The sequence below is a fragment of the Bufo bufo genome, chromosome 1 (assembly GCF_905171765.1).
Source record: "Bufo bufo chromosome 1, aBufBuf1.1, whole genome shotgun sequence".
NCBI lineage: Eukaryota > Metazoa > Chordata > Amphibia > Anura > Bufonidae > Bufo > Bufo bufo.
The window spans coordinates 22,394,085-22,414,344 of NC_053389.1; the positions used below are offsets into that span (position 1 = coordinate 22,394,085).

The following is a 20,260-nucleotide window of genomic DNA, read 5'->3' on the forward strand; positions in this document are numbered from 1 at the left end:
TGCAGAACTGATTTCAACTGTATTAACAGTTTATGTTTAAAGCGTGAAAGTGTTTTATTGCCCATATTAGAAATATCCGCAGGAGGTCTACTGCTAGGGCTTGTGGAGCGTTAATATTTAACATTAAAATGCAGAACTTTTAAGCTTTATTTTTTTACAAAACTAAGGTGTTTAACGAAAACATACTGGCACAATAATATGAGAGAAGGTAAAGTTTGTTTTGCTTCTTGGTGGGGAGGTTTTCATTTTTTTTAAATGATTTTGAAATTTAGTTCCTCCCATGCCCCACCCTAAAAATAATAAATGAAGAACCTCGGCCAAGGCTCTCATCTCACATTACGTGCTGTAAGAACCATGAGCTCCCTGTTTGGAATCCTCTGCCTCCTCTCGGCTCTTGTAGCAACAAGTAAGTTTTCCGAAAGGTTGTAAGACCTGAATTATTTATCTTTTGTTTTATATTTAGTATTTTATGGCTTTATTGATAAGATTGTTAACGATTATACACAGTATTACTAATAATATGAAATAATAAAACAAATGATGAATGTAATAGTAATATAACATGTATAATCTTTTCTTAATGTAAACCCTCCCAATTCCTGGTAAGCCTTTACCTCGGCTCCTGTTCATAGTAGGAGATAAGCTATTAAACATCGTTCCCAGATGCCGCTGATCTCAGGACATGGCATCCGAAAATAAATGTAATAAGTAATGAATGTCCTGATTCTGTACCATCTCTTTAGGCTATGCTCTTTCGTGTACAAATTGTTTTTCTAAAGAAGCGACATGTTCCGGTCCCAGCTTGACCTGTTCTTCAGGACAACATTGTGGAACTACATACACAGAAACCATCGCTGGTGAGTTGTCCGATTTAATTCAATTATTTCTAAAGGTTAGGAGGGGATTTGACTCTTATGTAACCCAAGCATTATCGTTGCATACAGTTCTGTAACTTTCCGATGTACATTATTTCCCAGTTACTAATTATTTTTAATACCCCTGTTTGCTGTCAGTGAATGGGTATATTGGGGACATTCCTGTTTGCATCCAGGGACTGAAAACCTAAGAAGCATCACAGTGCTACAAATGTCTGTGGTGTAGACAATCCTCTGTGACTTAAGCAGTCTGGAGTCAAAATGGATTCATTTTACCTGCAGTGATACATTGTAATAAAAACTAAAAACAAAGACAATCGGGACAGACTCACCGAGGATTGTCTACACCATAGGCGTCGCTACAGGGGGGTTATTCCTTTCCCCTCCCCGCTGATTCCCCTTTAAAACGCTGGCCACCAGGGGCGTAACGATCGTGGTGCGACCACAACCAGGCCCGGCGGGGGGTGGGGGCCTGTGGCACTCACTTCCAGCCCCTGCTATGAAATCGCTCCTCCAACTGCATCCTCCTTTCCATCGGCAAAGTGTCCTTTACTCTCCTGACTTCTGTAGCAGGTGGCCAATGAGCCGCAGTGCGGGTGGTGACGTCTAATCATGCTGCCAGCCCTGCGGTCCGGCACACAGCAGCCTGAAGACGTCATAAGAAGACGCCTCCCCCCCCGCCTGCTCCTGGTCAGAGCAGCCGACATTGCAGTAAGAACTGCTGGTCACTGCCCCGCTTCCCCTTGGCGAGCTGGTGCAGCTATGTAGTCCGGGCCGAGGACCGAGGGGGAGGGTTGTCAGGAGAGGCAGTGTTAAATGTGGATTCAGGGTACTTTCACACTTGCGGTAAACTTTTCCGTCCTAGGGGCTGAATACCGAAAAAAAACGGATCAGTTTTATCTTAATGCATTCTGAATGGAGAGAAATACGTTCAGGTTGCATCAGGATGTGTACTATGTGCCTGTATGTAATAACATGTGTGATGTGTACTATGTGCCTGTATGTAATAACATGTGTGATGTGTACTATGTGCCTGTATGTAATAACATGTGTGATGTGTACTATGTGCCTGTATGTAATAACATGTGTGATGTGTACTATGTGCCTGTATGTAATAACATGTGTGATGTGCAGTATGTGCCTGTATGTAATAACATGTGTGATGTGCACTATGTGCCTGTATGTAATAACATGTGTGATGTGTACTATGTGCCTGTATGTAATAACATGTGTGATGTGCACTATGTGCCTGTATGTAATAACATGTGTGATGTGTACTATGTGCCTGTATGTAATAACATGTGTGATCTGTACTATGTGCCTGTATGTAATAACATGTGTGATGTGCACTATGTGCCTGTATGTAATAACATGTGATGTGTACTATGTGCCTGTATGTAATAACATGTGTGATGTGTACTATGTGCCTGTATGTAATAACATGTGTGATGTGTACTATGTGCCTGTATGTAATAACATGTGTGATGTGCAGTATGTGCCTGTATGTAATAACATGTGTGATGTGTACTATGTGCCTGTATGTAATAACATGTGTGATGTGCAGTATGTGCCTGTATGTAATAACATGTGTGATGTGCAGTATGTGCCTGTATGTAATAACATGTGTGATGTGCACTATGTGCCTGTATGTAATAACATGTGTGATGTGCAGTATGTGCCTGTATGTAATAACATGTGTGATGTGCACTATGTGCCTGTATGTAATAACATGTGTGATGTGTACTATGTGCCTGTATGTAATAACATGTGATGTGCACTATGTGCCTGTATGTAATAACATGTGATGTGTACTATGTGCCTGTATGTAATAACATGTGATGTGTACTATGTGCCTGTATGTAATAACATGTGTGATGTGCACTATGTGCCTGTATGTAATAACATGTGTGATGTGTACTATGTGCCTGTATGTAATAACATGTGTGATGTGTACTATGTGCCTGTATGTAATAACATGTGTGATGTGTACTATGTGCCTGTATGTAATAACATGTGTGATGTGCACTATGTGCCTGTATGTAATAACATGTGTGATGTGTACTATGTGCCTGTATGTAATAACATGTGTGATGTGCACTATGTGCCTGTATGTAATAACATGTGTGATGTGTACTATGTGCCTGTATGTAATAACATGTGTGATCTGTACTATGTGCCTGTATGTAATAACATGTGTGATGTGCACTATGTGCCTGTATGTAATAACATGTGATGTGTACTATGTGCCTGTATGTAATAACATGTGTGATGTGTACTATGTGCCTGTATGTAATAACATGTGTGATGTGTACTATGTGCCTGTATGTAATAACATGTGTGATGTGCAGTATGTGCCTGTATGTAATAACATGTGTGATGTGTACTATGTGCCTGTATGTAATAACATGTGTGATGTGCAGTATGTGCCTGTATGTAATAACATGTGTGATGTGCAGTATGTGCCTGTATGTAATAACATGTGTGATGTGCACTATGTGCCTGTATGTAATAACATGTGTGATGTGCAGTATGTGCCTGTATGTAATAACATGTGTGATGTGCACTATGTGCCTGTATGTAATAACATGTGTGATGTGTACTATGTGCCTGTATGTAATAACATGTGATGTGCACTATGTGCCTGTATGTAATAACATGTGATGTGTACTATGTGCCTGTATGTAATAACATGTGATGTGTACTATGTGCCTGTATGTAATAACATGTGTGATGTGCACTATGTGCCTGTATGTAATAACATGTGTGATGTGTACTATGTGCCTGTATGTAATAACATGTGTGATGTGTACTATGTGCCTGTATGTAATAACATGTGTGATGTGTACTATGTGCCTGTATGTAATAACATGTGTGATGTGCACTATGTGCCTGTATGTAATAACATGTGTGATGTGTACTATGTGCCTGTATGTAATAACATGTGTGATGTGCAGTATGTGCCTGTATGTAATAACATGTGTGATGTGCACTATGTGCCTGTATGTAATAACATGTGTGATGTGTACTATGTGCCTGTATGTAATAACATGTGTGATGTGTACTATGTGCCTGTATGTAATAACATGTGTGATGTGCACTATGTGCCTGTATGTAATAACATGTGTGATGTGTAGTATGTGCCTGTATGTAATATGTGTGATGTGTACTATGTGCCTGTATGTAATAACATGTGTGATGTGTAGTATGTGCCTGTATGTAATATGTGTGATGTGCACTATGTGCCTGTATGTAATAACATGTGTGATGTGCAGTATGTGCCTGTATGTAATAACATGTGTGATGTGTAGTATGTGCCTGTATGTAATATGTGTGATGTGTACTATGTGCCTGTATGTAATAACATGTGATGTGTACTATGTGCCTGTATGTAATAACATGTGTGATGTGTACTATGTGCCTGTATGTAATAACATGTGTGATGTGCAGTATGTGCCTGTATGTAATAACATGTGTGATGTGTACTATGTGCCTGTATGTAATAACATGTGTGATGTGCAGTATGTGTCTGTATGTAATAACATGTGTGATGTGTACTATGTGCCTGTATGTAATAACATGTGATGTGTACTATGTGCCTGTATGTAATAACATGTGTGATGTGCACTATGTGCCTGTATGTAATAACATGTGTGATGTGTACTATGTGCCTGTATGTAATAACATGTGTGATGTGTACTATGTGCCTGTATGTAATAACATGTGTGATGTGTACTATGTGCCTGTATGTAATAACATGTGTGATGTGTACTATGTGCCTGTATGTAATAACATGTGTGATGTGTACTATGTGCCTGTATGTAATAACATGTGTGATGTGCAGTATGTGCCTGTATGTAATAACATGTGTGATGTGCAGTATGTGCCTGTATGTAATAACATGTGTGATGTGCAGTATGTGCCTGTATGTAATAACATGTGTGATGTGTACTATGTGCCTGTATGTAATAACATGTGTGATGTGTACTATGTGCCTGTATGTAATAACATGTGTGATGTGTACTATGTGCCTGTATGTAATAACATGTGTGATGTGTACTATGTGTCTGTATGTAATAACATGTGTGATGTGTACTATGTGCCTGTATGTAGTAACATGTGTGATGTGTACTATGTGCCTGTATGTAGTAACATGTGTGATGTGTACTATGTGCCTGTATGTAATAACATGTGTGATGTGTACTATGTGCCTGTATGTAGTAACATGTGTGATGTGTACTATGTGCCTGTATGTAGTAACATGTGTGATGTGCACTATGTGCCTGTATGTAATAACATGTGTGATGTGCACTATGTGCCTGTATGTAGTAACATGTGTGATGTGTACTATGTGCCTGTATGTAGTAACATGTGTGATGTGCACTATGTGCCTGTATGTAATAACATGTGTGATGTGCACTATGTGCCTGTATGTAATAACATGTGTGATGTGCACTATGTGCCTGTATGTAATAACATGTGTGATGTGCACTATATGCCTGTATGTAATAACATGTGTGATGTGTACTATGTGCCTGTATGTAATAACATGTGTGATGTGTACTATGTGCCTGTATGTAATAACATGTGTGATGTGTACTATGTGCCTGTATGTAATATGTGTGATGTGTACTATGTGCCTGTATGTAATAACATGTGTGATGTGTACTATGTGCCTGTATGTAAAAACATGTGTGATGTGCAGTATGTGCCTGTATGTAATAACATGTGTGATGTGTACTATGTGTCTGTATGTAATAACATGTGTGATGTGTACTATGTGCCTGTATGTAATAACATGTGTGATGTGCACTATGTGCCTGTATGTAATAACATGTGTGATGTGTACTATGTGCCTGTATGTAATAACATGTGTGATGTGTACTATGTGTCTGTATGTAATAACATGTGTGATGTGCAGTATGTGCCTGTATGTAATAACATGTGTGATGTGTACTATGTTCCTGTATGTAATAACATGTGTGATGTGCAGTATGTGCCTGTATGTAATAACATGTGTGATGTGCACTATGTGCCTGTATGTAATAACATGTGTGATGTGCAGTATGTGCCTGTATGTAATAACATGTGTGATGTGCAGTATGTGCCTGTATGTAATAACATGTGTGATGTGCACTATGTGCCTGTATGTAATAACATGTGTGATGTGCACTATATGCCTGTATGTAATAACATGTGTGATGTGTACTATGTGCCTGTATGTAATAACATGTGTGATGTGTACTATGTGCCTGTATGTAATAACATGTGTGATGTGCACTATGTGCCTGTATGTAATAACATGTGTGATGTGTACTATGTGCCTGTATGTAATATGTGTGATGTGTACTATGTGCCTGTATGTAATAACATGTGTGATGTGTACTATGTGCCTGTATGTAAAAACATGTGTGATGTGCACTATGTGCCTGTATGTAATAACATGTGTGATGTGCACTATGTGCCTGTATGTAATAACATGTGGGATGTGCAGTATGTGCCTGTATGTAATAACATGTGTGATGTGTACTATGTGCCTGTATGTAATAACATGTGTGATGTGTACTATGTGTCTGTATGTAATAACATGTGTGATGTGCAGTATGTGCCTGTATGTAATAACATGTGTGATGTGTACTATGTGCCTGTATGTAATAACATGTGTGATGTGTACTATGTGCCTGTATGTAAAAACATGTGTGATGTGTACTATGTGCCTGTATGTAATAACATGTGTGATGTGCACTATGTGCCTGTATGTAATAACATGTGGGATGTGCAGTATGTGCCTGTATGTAATAACATGTGTGATGTGTACTATGTTCCTGTATGTAATAACATGTGTGATGTGTACTATGTGCCTGTATGTAATAACATGTGTGATGTGTACTATGTGCCTGTATGTAATAACATGTGTGATGTGTACTATGTGTCTGTATGTAATAACATGTGTGATGTGCAGTATGTGCCTGTATGTAATAACATGTGTGATGTGTACTATGTGCCTGTATGTAATAACATGTGTGATGTGCACTATGTGCCTGTATGTAATAACATGTGTGATGTGTACTATGTGCCTGTATGTAGTAACATGTGTGATGTGTACTATGTGCCTGTATGTAATAACATGTGTGATGTGCAGTATGTGCATGTATGTAATAACATGTGTGATGTGCAGTATGTGCCTGTATGTAATAACATGTGTGATGTGTACTATGTGCCTGTATGTAATAACATGTGTGATGTGCAGTATGTGCCTGTATGTAGTAACATGTGTGATGTGTACTATGTGCCTGTATGTAATATGTGTGATGTGTACTATGTGCCTGTATGTAATAACATGTGTGATGTGTACTATGTGCCTGTATGTAAAAACATGTGTGATGAGTACTATGTGCCTGTATGTAATAACATGTGTGATGTGCACTATGTGCCTGTATGTAATAACATGTGTGATGTGCACTATATGCCTGTATGTAATAACATGTGTGATGTGTACTATGTGCCTGTATGTAATAACATGTGTGATGTGCAGTATGTGCCTGTATGTAATAACATGTGTGATGTGTACTATGTGCCTGTATGTAATAACATGTGTGATGTGTACTATGTGCCTGTATGTAATAACATGTGTGATGTGTACTATGTGCCTGTATGTAAAAACATGTGTGATGTGTACTATGTGCCTGTATGTAATAACATGTGTGATGTGCAGTATGTGCCTGTATGTAATAACATGTGTGATGTGTACTATGTGCCTGTATGTAATAACATGTGTGATGTGTACTATGTGCCTGTATGTAAAAACATGTGTGATGTGTACTATGTGCCTGTATGTAATAACATGTGTGATGTGCACTATGTGCCTGTATGTAATAACATGTGGGATGTGCAGTATGTGCCTGTATGTAATAACATGTGTGATGTGTACTATGTGCCTGTATGTAATAACATGTGTGATGTGTACTATGTGTCTGTATGTAATAACATGTGTGATGTGCAGTATGTGCCTGTATGTAATAACATGTGTGATGTGTACTATGTGCCTGTATGTAATAACATGTGTGATGTGCAGTATGTGCCTGTATGTAATAACATGTGTGATGTGCACTATGTGCCTGTATGTAATAACATGTGTGATGTGTACTATGTGCCTGTATGTAATAACATGTGTGATGTGTACTATGTGCCTGTATGTAATAACATGTGTGATGTGCAGTATGTTCCTGTATGTAATAACATGTGTGATGTGCACTATGTGCCTGTATGTAATAACATGTGTGATGTGTACTATGTGCCTGTATGTAATAACATGTGTGATGTGCAGTATGTGCCTGTATGTAATAACATGTGTGATGTGCACTATGTGCCTGTATGTAATAACATGTGTGATGTGTACTATGTGCCTGTATGTAATAACATGTGTGATGTGTACTATGTGCCTGTATGTAATAACATGTGTGATGTGCAGTATGTGCCTGTATGTAATAACATGTGTGATGTGTACTATGTGCCTGTATGTAATAACATGTGTGATGTGCACTATGTGCCTGTATGTAATAACATGTGTGATGTGCACTATGTGCCTGTATGTAATAACATGTGTGATGTGTACTATGTGCCTGTATGTAATAACATGTGTGATGTGCACTATGTGCCTGTATGTAATAACATGTGTGATGTGCACTATGTGCCTGTAATAACATGTGTGATGTGTACTATGTGCCTGTATGTAATAACATGTGTGATGTGCAGTATGTGCCTGTATGTAATAACATGTGTGATGTGTACCATGTGCCTGTATGTAATAACATGTGTGATGTGTACTATGTGCCTGTATGTAATAACATGTGTGATGTGTACTATGTGCCTGTATGTAATAACATGTGTGATGTGCAGTATGTGCCTGTATGTAATAACATGTGTGATGTGTACTATGTGCCTGTATGTAATAACATGTGTGATGTGTACTATGTGCCTGTATGTAATAACATGTGATGTGCCTGTATGTAATAACATGTGTGATATGTAGTATGTGCCTGTATGTAATAACATGTGTGATGTGTACTATGTGCCTGTATGTAATAACATGTGTGATGTGCACTATGTGCCTGTATGTAATAACATGTGTGATGTGCACTATGTGCCTGTAATAACATGTGTGATGTGTACTATGTGCCTGTATGTAATAACATGTGTGATGTGTACTATGTGCCTGTATGTAATAACATGTGTGATGTGTACTATGTGCCTGTATGTAATAACATGTGTGATGTGTACTATGTGCCTGTATGTAAAAACATGTGTGATGTGCAGTATGTGCCTGTATGTAATAACATGTGTGATGTGCAGTATGTGCCTGTATGTAATAACATGTGTGATGTGCACTATGTCCCTGTATGTAATAACATGTGTGATGTGCAGTATGTGCCTGTATGTAATAACATGTGTGATGTGTACTATGTGCCTGTATGTAATAACATGTGTGATGTGCAGTATGTGCCTGTATGTAATAACATGTGTGATGTGTACCATGTGCCTGTATGTAATAACATGTGTGATGTGTACTATGTGCCTGTATGTAATAACATGTGTGATGTGTACTATGTGCCTGTATGTAATAACATGTGTGATGTGCAGTATGTGCCTGTATGTAATAACATGTGTGATGTGTACTATGTGCCTGTATGTAATAACATGTGTGATGTGTACTATGTGCCTGTATGTAATAACATGTGTGATGTGCAGTATGTGCCTGTATGTAATAACATGTGTGATGTGTACTATGTGCCTGTATGTAATAACATGTGTGATGTGTACTATGTGCCTGTATGTAATAACATGTGTGATGTGCACTATATGCCTGTATGTAATAATATGTGTGATGTGTACTATGTGCCTGTATGTAATAACATGTGTGATGTGTACTATGTGCCTGTATGTAATAACATGTGTGATGTGTACTATGTGCCTGTATGTAATAACATGTGTGATGTGTACTATGTGCCTGTATGTAATAACATGTGTGATGTGTACTATGTGCCTGTATGTAATAACATGTGTGATGTGCAGTATGTGCCTGTATGTAATAACATGTGTGATGTGTACTATGTGCCTGTATGTAATAACATGTGTGATGTGCACTATGTGCCTGTATGTAATAACATGTGTGATGTGCACTATGTGCCTGTATGTAATAACATGTGTGATGTGTACTATGTGCCTGTAAGTATTTTCTTTTTTTATTTATTCCTGGAGAACCCCTATTAAACACCATGCTGGCTTCAGGATGAATGTTCCTAGTTTTATTTTAGTTGCAGCCTATGGAGAGTATCCCCGGCGTCTGGTAACCTGTAGGCCATAGTGATGTCCAGTACAGGCTGCAGATAATAGGTGTGTGCCAGTCACGGACGTATACCTACCTTCCAGGCTATAGAGGAGAAGCACTAGTGTAGGTAAAGCTGTGCATCCTGGCCGCACCCCCTGCCGTAAGCAGTGTGCTGATCCCAGTACTCCCAGTTACAGCTGATACAACCCTGCTGGTAGACAGCAAGTCTCAGAAAAGTCCCACAACTAAAAGCAGTTGTACAACTTGACTGCGACTGTGATATGGCTGTCAGAACACAACCGAGTCTCAGACAAGTTGCACACGACTTGTACAATTGATGTCTATGATGGCAAAGTTGCATCTGACTTGTAACCAAAATTCCAACAGACGTGCGGCATTTCATCCTGTGACTGTTCTTGTCCCCCAGCAAAATTGTAAAGTGACAAGATTTAGATATAAATAATAGATATAATTCCTGCTTTTCACTTGTCAGAAAATATTTCGGGTTTGCTATGTGTAAAAAAATTTAACAGAAAAAACTATGATAAAAACATCCTGCACAGTATGATAAATAAATGTGCGCATGTCCCTGGCCGTATTCCTGAAAAAAAATTAAAACCACAGAAATAAGATAATAATGCACTTAGTAAAGTAGATGCAAGCATTATATATGGACAAAGTCCTCACTCTGATGTGATAATATCTGAGACACTTAGGCTAGGTCTGCGCGACAATAAGTCGCGCGACAGATAGGGCACAACTACACTGCAACATTTGTAGCGCAACATTTTGTTGCACTAATGTCGTGCGACAATTTTTATACTGGCAGTCTATGGTGTCGCACTGCAACATGCAACATGCTGCGACTGCGACACAACAGTCGCAGATAAATCCATCTTTTTTTTTTTTTTTTAGTAGACATAACTATAAAAAAAAAAAAAAGTTACGGGGTCACAATATGGGATGTAAAAAAAAAACAATTTTTTTCAATGTTTGAATTTATTTTTTCAGTATGTAAAGATATGAAACCTATACAGTACATATCTGTTAGTGTTGTAATCGTACTGACCCAGAGAATGAAGGGCACAGGTAAATTTTGCCTAACATCGTAGGGACAAAACCCGTAAAAGTGTGGAGGAATTGCGCTTTCTTCCAATTCCATCCCATTTGGAATTTTTTTGCACGCTTCCCGTGACATTGTACAATTTGTCCCGCAAAAAACAAGCCCTCATATAGATACGTGAATGCAAAAATAAAAAAGTTATGGCTCCAGGAAGACAGGAAAGAAAGATAAAAACATAAAAATGAAAAAACAAAACTGTGGCATCCTAAGGTTTAAGTGGATCTGCCTTCGAGGCAGAGTCCCATACACTTCCTTCCCCGATAAATCCATCTTGACTGTTGCGTCGCAGCATGTTGCATGTTGCAGTGCGACACCATAGACTGCCATTATAAAAATTGTCGCGCGACATTAGTTCAACAAAATGTCGCGCGACAAATGTCGTCGTGTAGACGTAGCCTTAGCCAATATATTTTGATCAAAACACATCTGTGCCCGCCTACCAAGCGCCAAGGTGGTCTCAGGTCAGGCGGGTTCTACGCTTCTATGTTCAGGAGCGCAGACGCCGCACATAGTGTCTCAGATATTATCATATCAGAGTGAGGACTTTGTCCATATATAATGCTTGCATCTACTTTACTAAGTGCATTATTACCTTATTTCTGTGATTTTCTTCATTAATATGGCCAGTGACATCCGCAGATTTGTATATCATACCGTGCAGGATGTTTTTATCTTTGTTGTTTCTGTAATTTTTTTGTCTGTAGTATTTGCTTGAGGGAGTGGCACCTTCAAGTGTGAATGCGCACCTATTTTATCTTGAGAGCAGCATTCCTCTGCACTTTTGCCCTTCCTATCCAATAGAGCGCCTTGATTAGGTGGTACATATGGGTGTGCTGGCTCCTCCTCCCATTGGTTGCTTGATGCACATGGAGGTGACTAGGAGCAGCACACCATATGTGCGGCATCTGCGCTCCTGAACATAGAAGCCCAATGGCTTAGGTAGGCTTAGCGTAGGACCCGCCTGACCTGAGACCACCTTGGCGCTTGATAGGCGGGCTTAGATGTGTTTTGATCAAAATATATTGGCTAAGTGTCTCAGATATTATCATATCAGAGTGAGGACTTTGTCCATATATAATCCTTGCATCTACTTTACTAAGTGCATTATTATCTTATTTCTGTGATTTTTTTGCTATGTGTCATCCACAGATGCCCCCATAACAGTGTGTCAGCTACAGATCCCCCATAACAGTGTGTCATCCACAGATCCCCCATAAGAGTGTGTCATCCACAGATCCCCCATAACAGTGTGTCCTCCACAGATCCCCCATAACAGTGTGTCATCCACAGATCCCCCCATAACAGTGTGTCATCCACAGATCCCCCATAACAGTGTGTCCTCCACAGATCCCCCATAACAGTGTGTCCTCCACAGATCCCCCATAACAGTGTGTCATCCACAGATCCCCCATAACAGTGTGTCCTCCACAGATCCCCCCATAACAGTGTGTCATCCATAGATCTTAGATTCTCCAAACTATTCCCCCTTTTGTGAGTAATCCTGTGAGCATCTGTTCATTGGTCTTTAGTGACATATTTAACATATAGAATTATTTACACAGCCCTGGTGTTTGCTGAAACTGCTTTAAACTATAAAGAAAGGTTTTCCAGTGTTTCTCTCTTTCTCAGGTCTGAAGCAAAACCGAGGAAGAAAGGAAAACTCTTGAAAACTTGTCTTTTAAGTATTAGGTTACTACAATAAGGTATCCCTGCATACCGCAATACTTTTGTATTTTGTAATCTTATTTATATAAACTTATTTAGTTTAGTTTTTTTCAGTAGAGTGATTAAGTGGTGAAAATTATTAGTGCCCCCCATTTTTAACAGTGGTATCTTATGTGCCCCCCCTATATATTGTTCCTAGAGTTGCCACTGGTCTACACTGATTCACCGTAACAATTCCAGCTTCTACGTGAGCAGGACTAGATCCGTACAGGTTTTCAGTCTTTAGATGTTAGAAAAGTCTATAAACGTGCCACAGGCAGATGTGGGACCTAGAACCAAAGGACTATGCATTATAAAAAAGGAAAAATTGGCAAAATATGTAATTACAAAATCCAAGTCTGTTTTCTGCCCAAACAGAAGTGTTTGGGGGGCCCCACCGGAGTCAGAGTCAGGAGCAGAGAGGAAACAACAGACGGAAACTGTAAAAAAACTAAGGATGTTTGAGTTTAGTTCACAGATGCTTAATGTGCGATGGTTGCAAGTTTCTCAAGCAACGTTTGATATAACACACTTAATGGGTTGTCAGCTCCTCATCAGTGTACACTGGGCCGGCCCCGTCGCTCTTCCAGACCCAAGTGCTCCAAAGCCCTGCAAGTTATGACAGATTTCAACAGCAAAAAGTCATACAATAGTATAAAATGTACGGTGTACAGTAACATAATTCTAAAACATCACTGCCAGAGGGTTAGGAAGTGTCACCATCTGTGCACCTTGAGGTAAACATAGAAACATAGAATGTGTCGGCAGATAAGAACCATTTGGCCCATCTAGTCTGCCCAATATACTGAATACTATGGATAGCCCCCGGCCCTATCTTATATGAAGGATGGCCTTATGCCTATCCCATGCACGCTTAAACTCCTCCACTGTATTTGCAGCTACCACTTCTGCAGGAAGGCTATTCCATGCATCCACTACTCTCTCAGTAAAGTAATACTTCCTTATATTACTTTTAAACCTTTGCCCCTCTAATTTAAAACTGTGTCCTCTTGTGGTAGTTTTTCTTCTTTTAAATATGCTCTCCTCCTTTACCGAGTTGATTCCCTTTATGTATTTAGGTAACTTAGGTAAGCCTGAGTTTCAGTTCTTTTGGGCAGTGTGCCAGAGCTGGAAGCTGTACAGTAGATGAAGCAGGAAACAGAAGGCGCTGTCCATTGTATAGTGGGTGCCAGGGTACTGTAACACAGCTCCCAATTCCAAAAAAAGTCTTTAAGAGGAAATTTACATTGCAAAACTTAGGGCTCTTTCACACTTGCGTTGTTGGGATCCGGCGTGCACTTCCGTTGCCGGAGGTGCCCGCCGGATCCGTAACACCGCAAGTGAACTGAAAGCATTTGAAGACTGATCAGTCTTCAAAATGCGTTCAGTGTTACAATGGCAGCCAGGACGCTATTAAAGTCCTGGTTGCCATGGTAGTGGTGGGGAGCGGGGGAGCAGCGTGCGGCTCCCGGGGTGCTCCGGGGTGGCGTCGGGGAGCCCCATGCGCATGGATCGCGTGATCCATGCGATCACACGATCCATGCTCGTGGGGCGCCCTGGCGTCGCTCTGGGGCGCCCCGCGGACGGTGGGTGTGCTGCTCCCCCGCTCCCCACTACACTTTACCATGGCAGACAGGACTTTAGCGTCCTGGCAGCCATGGTGACCATTCAGAAAAAGCTGAACGTCGGATCCGGTAATGCGCCGAAACGAAGTTTAGCTTAAGGCCGGATCCGGATTAATGCCTTTCAATGGGCATTAATTCCGGATCCGGCCTTGCGGCAAGTGTTCAGGATTTTTGGCCGGAGCAAAAAGCGCAGCATGCTGCGGTATTTTCTCCGGCCAAAAAACATTCCGGTCCTGAACTGAAGACATCCTGATGCATCCTGAACGGATTTCTCTCCATTCAGAATGCATTACGATAAAACTGATCAGGATAAAACTGCCGGAAAAGAACAACAGCAAGTGTGAAAGAGCCCCTAAGAGACCACTTTGCAGCATGCAGAACCCTCACCTCTTATCACTATGCTACCAACCCTTACCCCAACCTATTTTGACCTGCAGGGCACAGCATTTTTTATTTTCATTCCCAATTTTCCAAGAGCAATATTATAGATTTTATCTGTGATCCTTTGCCATATAAGGGCTTGTTTTTGAGGGAAGGGTTGCATTTTTAATAACACCTTTTGGGGCATTTGTAGTGCACTGAAAAATAGTTCTATTCCGTTTACTTTTTTCGTGGAGGGAAAAGCAATTCCACCATTTTCTTTTTTCAATATTTTTTACATTTCTGTTACATTTTCTGTTTGCCTTAAATAACATGTGACTGATATTCTATGGGTCAGTACGATTAATGAAATACCAAATTGATATTGTTTTTATGCTTATTGTAGAACCCATTTTCTTAACCCTATTTTGAAATTCTGAGATAATCAAGGTGGGGTGGTCCTCTGGCCAGGATTGTCCTCTCTTGGTCAGAATGTAGAGTGATTACAAAGAGCATGTCTTCCTCTGCAGGAACTGTCCTGTCCTGCACTATACAGAGACTGTGTCATATCTACAGTAACTTCTCCTGCGTTGGTGCTCCAAGAAAGTTGAACAACTTTTGTCAGGTTTCTCAGCCCTTACAACTGATTGCTGAAAATCATAGCAGGAAAAACTTTGTGATCTGATTACTGTCAGGGAACCCTTCTACTAAAAAAGGTTCATTGAAGAAAATATACATTAATCAAGAAAGAAAACATTTTCTATGTTTTGTTTATTTTCAGCTGGATTGAAGTCCATATCTTTGATCAGATCATGCACACTTACATCTCAATGTGGCTTCCGGGGCACTGTGGGCATACAACATGGCAATGTCAGGATGGGCACTTCATGCTGCAGCACTGACAACTGCACGCCTAGTCTTCCATCACGTAAGTCATCCGTTTTCCAGTTTTCTGTGGCAAGGCTGGATTAAAGTCATTAAAATAATGAACAAATATATTTGGGGAGCGTCGGGGGTTCATTATGATGAGCGCAACATGTGCCAGTGCTCTGGAGTAAGACGTGACAAATTTGTTAACAGGAGCGGACCTTTTCAAAAAATTGGTACATCTTCTGGCAGTTTGTGCACCAGAAGAGCAAATCTTAACCACCAAGAGAATTTAGCCTAGAACCTTCAGAATCACAGGTGCATATCCATGAAGCAAACATGATTACAAAAAACAAGATGGCTGCACACCGTTATATATACAAACAATAGAGCTAAGAAATGGGGGTCATTCTAAATAAATGGTAGATGGGCCTGACACATGTTTGAGCAAATATGTGCGCTAAGAGCTTCCATTAACTCATTTATAGTCGGTATTGTACCACTTTTATTTAGAATGACCACCATTTCTTAGCTCGATTGTTTGTATGTATAATGGTGTGCAGCCATTTAGTTTTTTTATAAATCTACACCAGCGGCGTCATAATTGTCGCCAAATTATATTAAATCTATATTTACAAAAAAAAAACACACACAATTGAAATAAGTCGCTAATCTGGTGTTTATACCAAAATTAGCAACTTTTTCTTTCTTCCAGAAAAAAAGATCCCCCCTATTCTCTTGCCTTTCAAAAATCTTGTTTCAATGCCAAAGATTGATCGGTTTCCCACTAATGTTTACTCCACTCCACCGACCATGTAGTCACTGACGGCAGAGTGGATGTGACATTCTAAATGACATCATCATTACGATATACCCAGTGATTGGCTGCCACAGTCACAAGTCAAGACAACAAATCACCAATGCAGCTATGGTAAAAACAAAGGCTAGCACGGTACCGTGGAACCATTGGAATTTCATCCAGTTGTCAAGTAGAAATTGAAGCGTTTTCAATGGCAGTGGTTTACTAACCATGGAATCAAAACATCAGTCATTAAAACTTGGAGAGAGGCGGCCCACACCTTCTCCTGCTTCCAAATGTACAGGGTGGGCCATTTATATGGATACACCTTAATAAAATGGGAATGGTTGGTGATATTAACTACGGATACTGGAGGCCTGTGCTAGCATTTCTCCTGCGGTGTTGCTATCAGTGTGTGAAGAGTGGGAGAAGAGGGTTGCATTGACAATCCAACACAATGGGCAGCACATTGAACACATTTTATAAGTGGTCAGAAACTTGTAAATAACTCATGAAAGAATAAAGTTACGTTAAAACCAATCACATCATTGTTTTTCTTGTGAAATTCCCAATAAGTTTGATGTGTCACATGACCCTCTTCCTATTGAAAAAACAAAAGTTGGATTCAAAATTGCCGACTTCAAAATGGCCGCCATGGTCACCACCCATCTTGAAAAGTTTCCCCCCTCACATATACTAATGTGCCACAAACAGGAAGTTAATATCACCAACCATTCCCATTTTATTAAGGTGTATCCACCCTGTAGATCCAGATTATTTTCTTGCAGTCACCACTAGGGGGAGCTCTGTGTATACAAACATTTTCTAGCTCCCGTTGAGTTAAATGGCAACTATAAAAATACCCCTACACTGAGCTCCATTCATGGTGACTACAAGCTTCAAGTCTTAACAGCTACTGAAGGGAAGCAAGGAGTCCTTGAGCTGTATCTGGGAGATTCATCAATATATTTATTCTACTTGTCTGTTGTAAATATGAGTAATATGATGTTTATAATAAATGCCATTTTAATTTAGCCCCTGTTCCACTTTTGCCAAGATAGAAATTAGGCAAGGGAGAGCCAATGCAGTTTTGCTATAGTGCCCAATAATATTATTTTCATTTTTTTTTTTTCATTTTTAAGCATCATTTATTTCAGGTTTCCGCAAATCTAAAAAAGGATATAATATACATACATATAAAACAAAGCAAACTTATCAAGCGTAAGCACATCAACAGACCTGGTACAAAGGGGGAGAGGGGCCTGCCTGTGGGGGCTTACAGTGGAAGAGGGAAGGAGTAGTGGTAGCAGGGTTATTTTAGGTTGCATGACTTTTTTGTTGGGATTTCTGGTTGTTTCTGAAGGTTTGAAATGTGGGGGAGGGTCTGATGTGCTCGGGTAGTGGGTTCCAGAGTAAGTCAGATGTGTGAGAAATTTTGCAGATGATTGTGAGTAAAGAAAAGAGGAGTGCAAAGTAGGAGGGAGGTCCTGTGAGAATGTATCAGGAGAGTAGGTCAGAGATGTACAGAGGGGACACTTGAGACACTGGACACTTGAGAGCCAGTGAAGGGATTGACAGAGGAAAAATGGTTTCACAGATTAGAAGGGTGCGAGAGAGTTAGATGGGAGGTCACAGAGGAGAATGTTGCAGTAGTCCAGGCAGGAGATGATGAGGGCATGTATTAACACTCATTTTCCTATTACTACATTTGCCTTTAAGAGAGGGTGGGGTGATTCCCTCTATATGAGCTTGCAGCACCATACCTTAACTACTTGCTAGTGAGCCACCACAACCTACCACTATTTTATGTATTAACATGTTGATTGACTCAGGGTTGAGGATGGAGCGGATATGAGAAATGTTTATGAGTTGTAGACAGCAGTAAGTGGTAAGAGCTTAGATGTATGGCTTGATATCTACGTGTGCACACCCCTGAATTTTAAAGGGGACTAACATGTTACACTAAATTGTTGGTCCAGCGGTTTATTCTGATATTCCACCTTTTTGCTTCCAGTGCCAATAAGAAGCTCTTACACCATCGGACTGGTCTGCCGATCCTGCATGTCCGCTGACTCCACCTGGTGTCACACTGCTGATACTATAGAATGCACAGGGGATGAGGATATGTGTCTTCTCCAGACAACTCGTGAGTCAGGTACAGAAAATTGTTAATTTTCATCTGGCACCACGATTCTCAGGATATGATGAGCCAAAGGTAAAAATAAGAAAGAACACATTTGCTGTGGGTACAAAATCTTCCAGACTGATATATCCTAAATACACCTCATTTAAAATAATGTTTTTATAGAAAAAACAAGTAACAAAAACAAAAATGTCCAATCACAGTGCAGCTTTTTTCTCCTGGAGCTGTACTGGGAATAGTATATCTTGTCAAGAGGTTACAGAATCTTCGTATATATGAGGCTTAGTGTTGTGTTAAATGATGTTGTGTCTTTTGCAGGATCAGCGTCAGCTTCATCAGCCATCCGAGGGTGCGCGACAGAGTCTATCTGTGACCTTGGAAGCCAGTCCGCAAGCGCTGGAGGAGTTATAAGGGATATTACGTTTATCTGCACCAGCGGTGGCCTAAGTGCCCATACAACTGTTCTGGCTCCGGCCATTGTGTGTCTTCTACTGCTGAAACTGTTCTTCTAACAAAGGATAAAGATCTTAGGATGAATGAGGCCAAGAGAAACAAAAAATATTTACAACACAGAATATTTTTATATTGGTTTATTTATTTATTTATTTATTTAAACCTTGGCTGGAAAATATCCACATCCACGAGTAACATAAAATTATCTTCAGCATCTATGTTTTGGAAACCACTTACATTAATATTTCAAGAATTTTTTTAATAAACAAATAATTTACAAACCAAGATTCTCTCATCAATAGTGTTGAGTGAACCCGAACTGTAAAAGTCGGGCCCGTACCGAACTTTAAGATTTTTGGTACCCGGACCCGAACCTGAACTTTGCCGGAAAAGTTAGGGTTCAAGTTCGGTGTTCGGGCATTTAATAAAGCTTGTTGAAAGGCTGCAGTGCAGCCAATCGACAGGCTTTTAAGCTGTGGGCACTTAGAAGCCATCACAGCCATGCCTAGTAATGGCATGGCTGTGATTGGCCGCTGCATCATGTAACCCAGCCTCTATACAAGCTGGATCACGTGTAGCCCCGCCCATCAGCTCTGAGTAGTGCAAGGACAGGAAGCAGGCAGCTCAAGTGAGGGAGAGTGTTAGGAATCTCATCTGGCTATTTATTCTGTGGGTGACCTATAGCGATTTTTTGTGGGTGCAATACACCAGCTTTGCACCCCTGACACAGAAAGATAATAATAAATCCATCTGTTAGTTTGGTGGGTGACATATACCAATTTATTGTGTGAAGTACTGTACACCTGCACTGCATACATGACAGGGAAAGTAATATAGTTAATCCATCTTATAGTTCAGAGGGTGAAATATACCCATTTATTGTGTTAGGTAAACCTGCACTGCATAAGTGCCAGGCAAAATAATATAGTTAATATGTCTGTTAGTTCGGTGGGTGACATATACCCATTTTTGGTGTGAGGTACACC

General features: G+C 40.1%; 1 protein-coding gene across 1 annotated transcript; it reads left to right on the forward strand.

Annotated features, from left to right (window-relative positions):
* Nucleotides 1–336: 336 nt before the first annotated feature.
* LOC120992326 (phospholipase A2 inhibitor and Ly6/PLAUR domain-containing protein-like) lies at nucleotides 337–19,547 on the forward strand. The gene is made up of 5 exons (XM_040421246.1): nucleotides 337–406; nucleotides 744–857; nucleotides 15,794–15,940; nucleotides 18,693–18,833; nucleotides 19,140–19,547. The coding sequence occupies exons 1-5, from the start codon at nucleotides 355–357 to the stop codon at nucleotides 19,331–19,333; spliced, it is 648 nt and encodes a 215-aa protein (XP_040277180.1). The 5' UTR covers nucleotides 337–354; the 3' UTR covers nucleotides 19,334–19,547.
* Nucleotides 19,548–20,260: the final 713 nt, after the last annotated feature.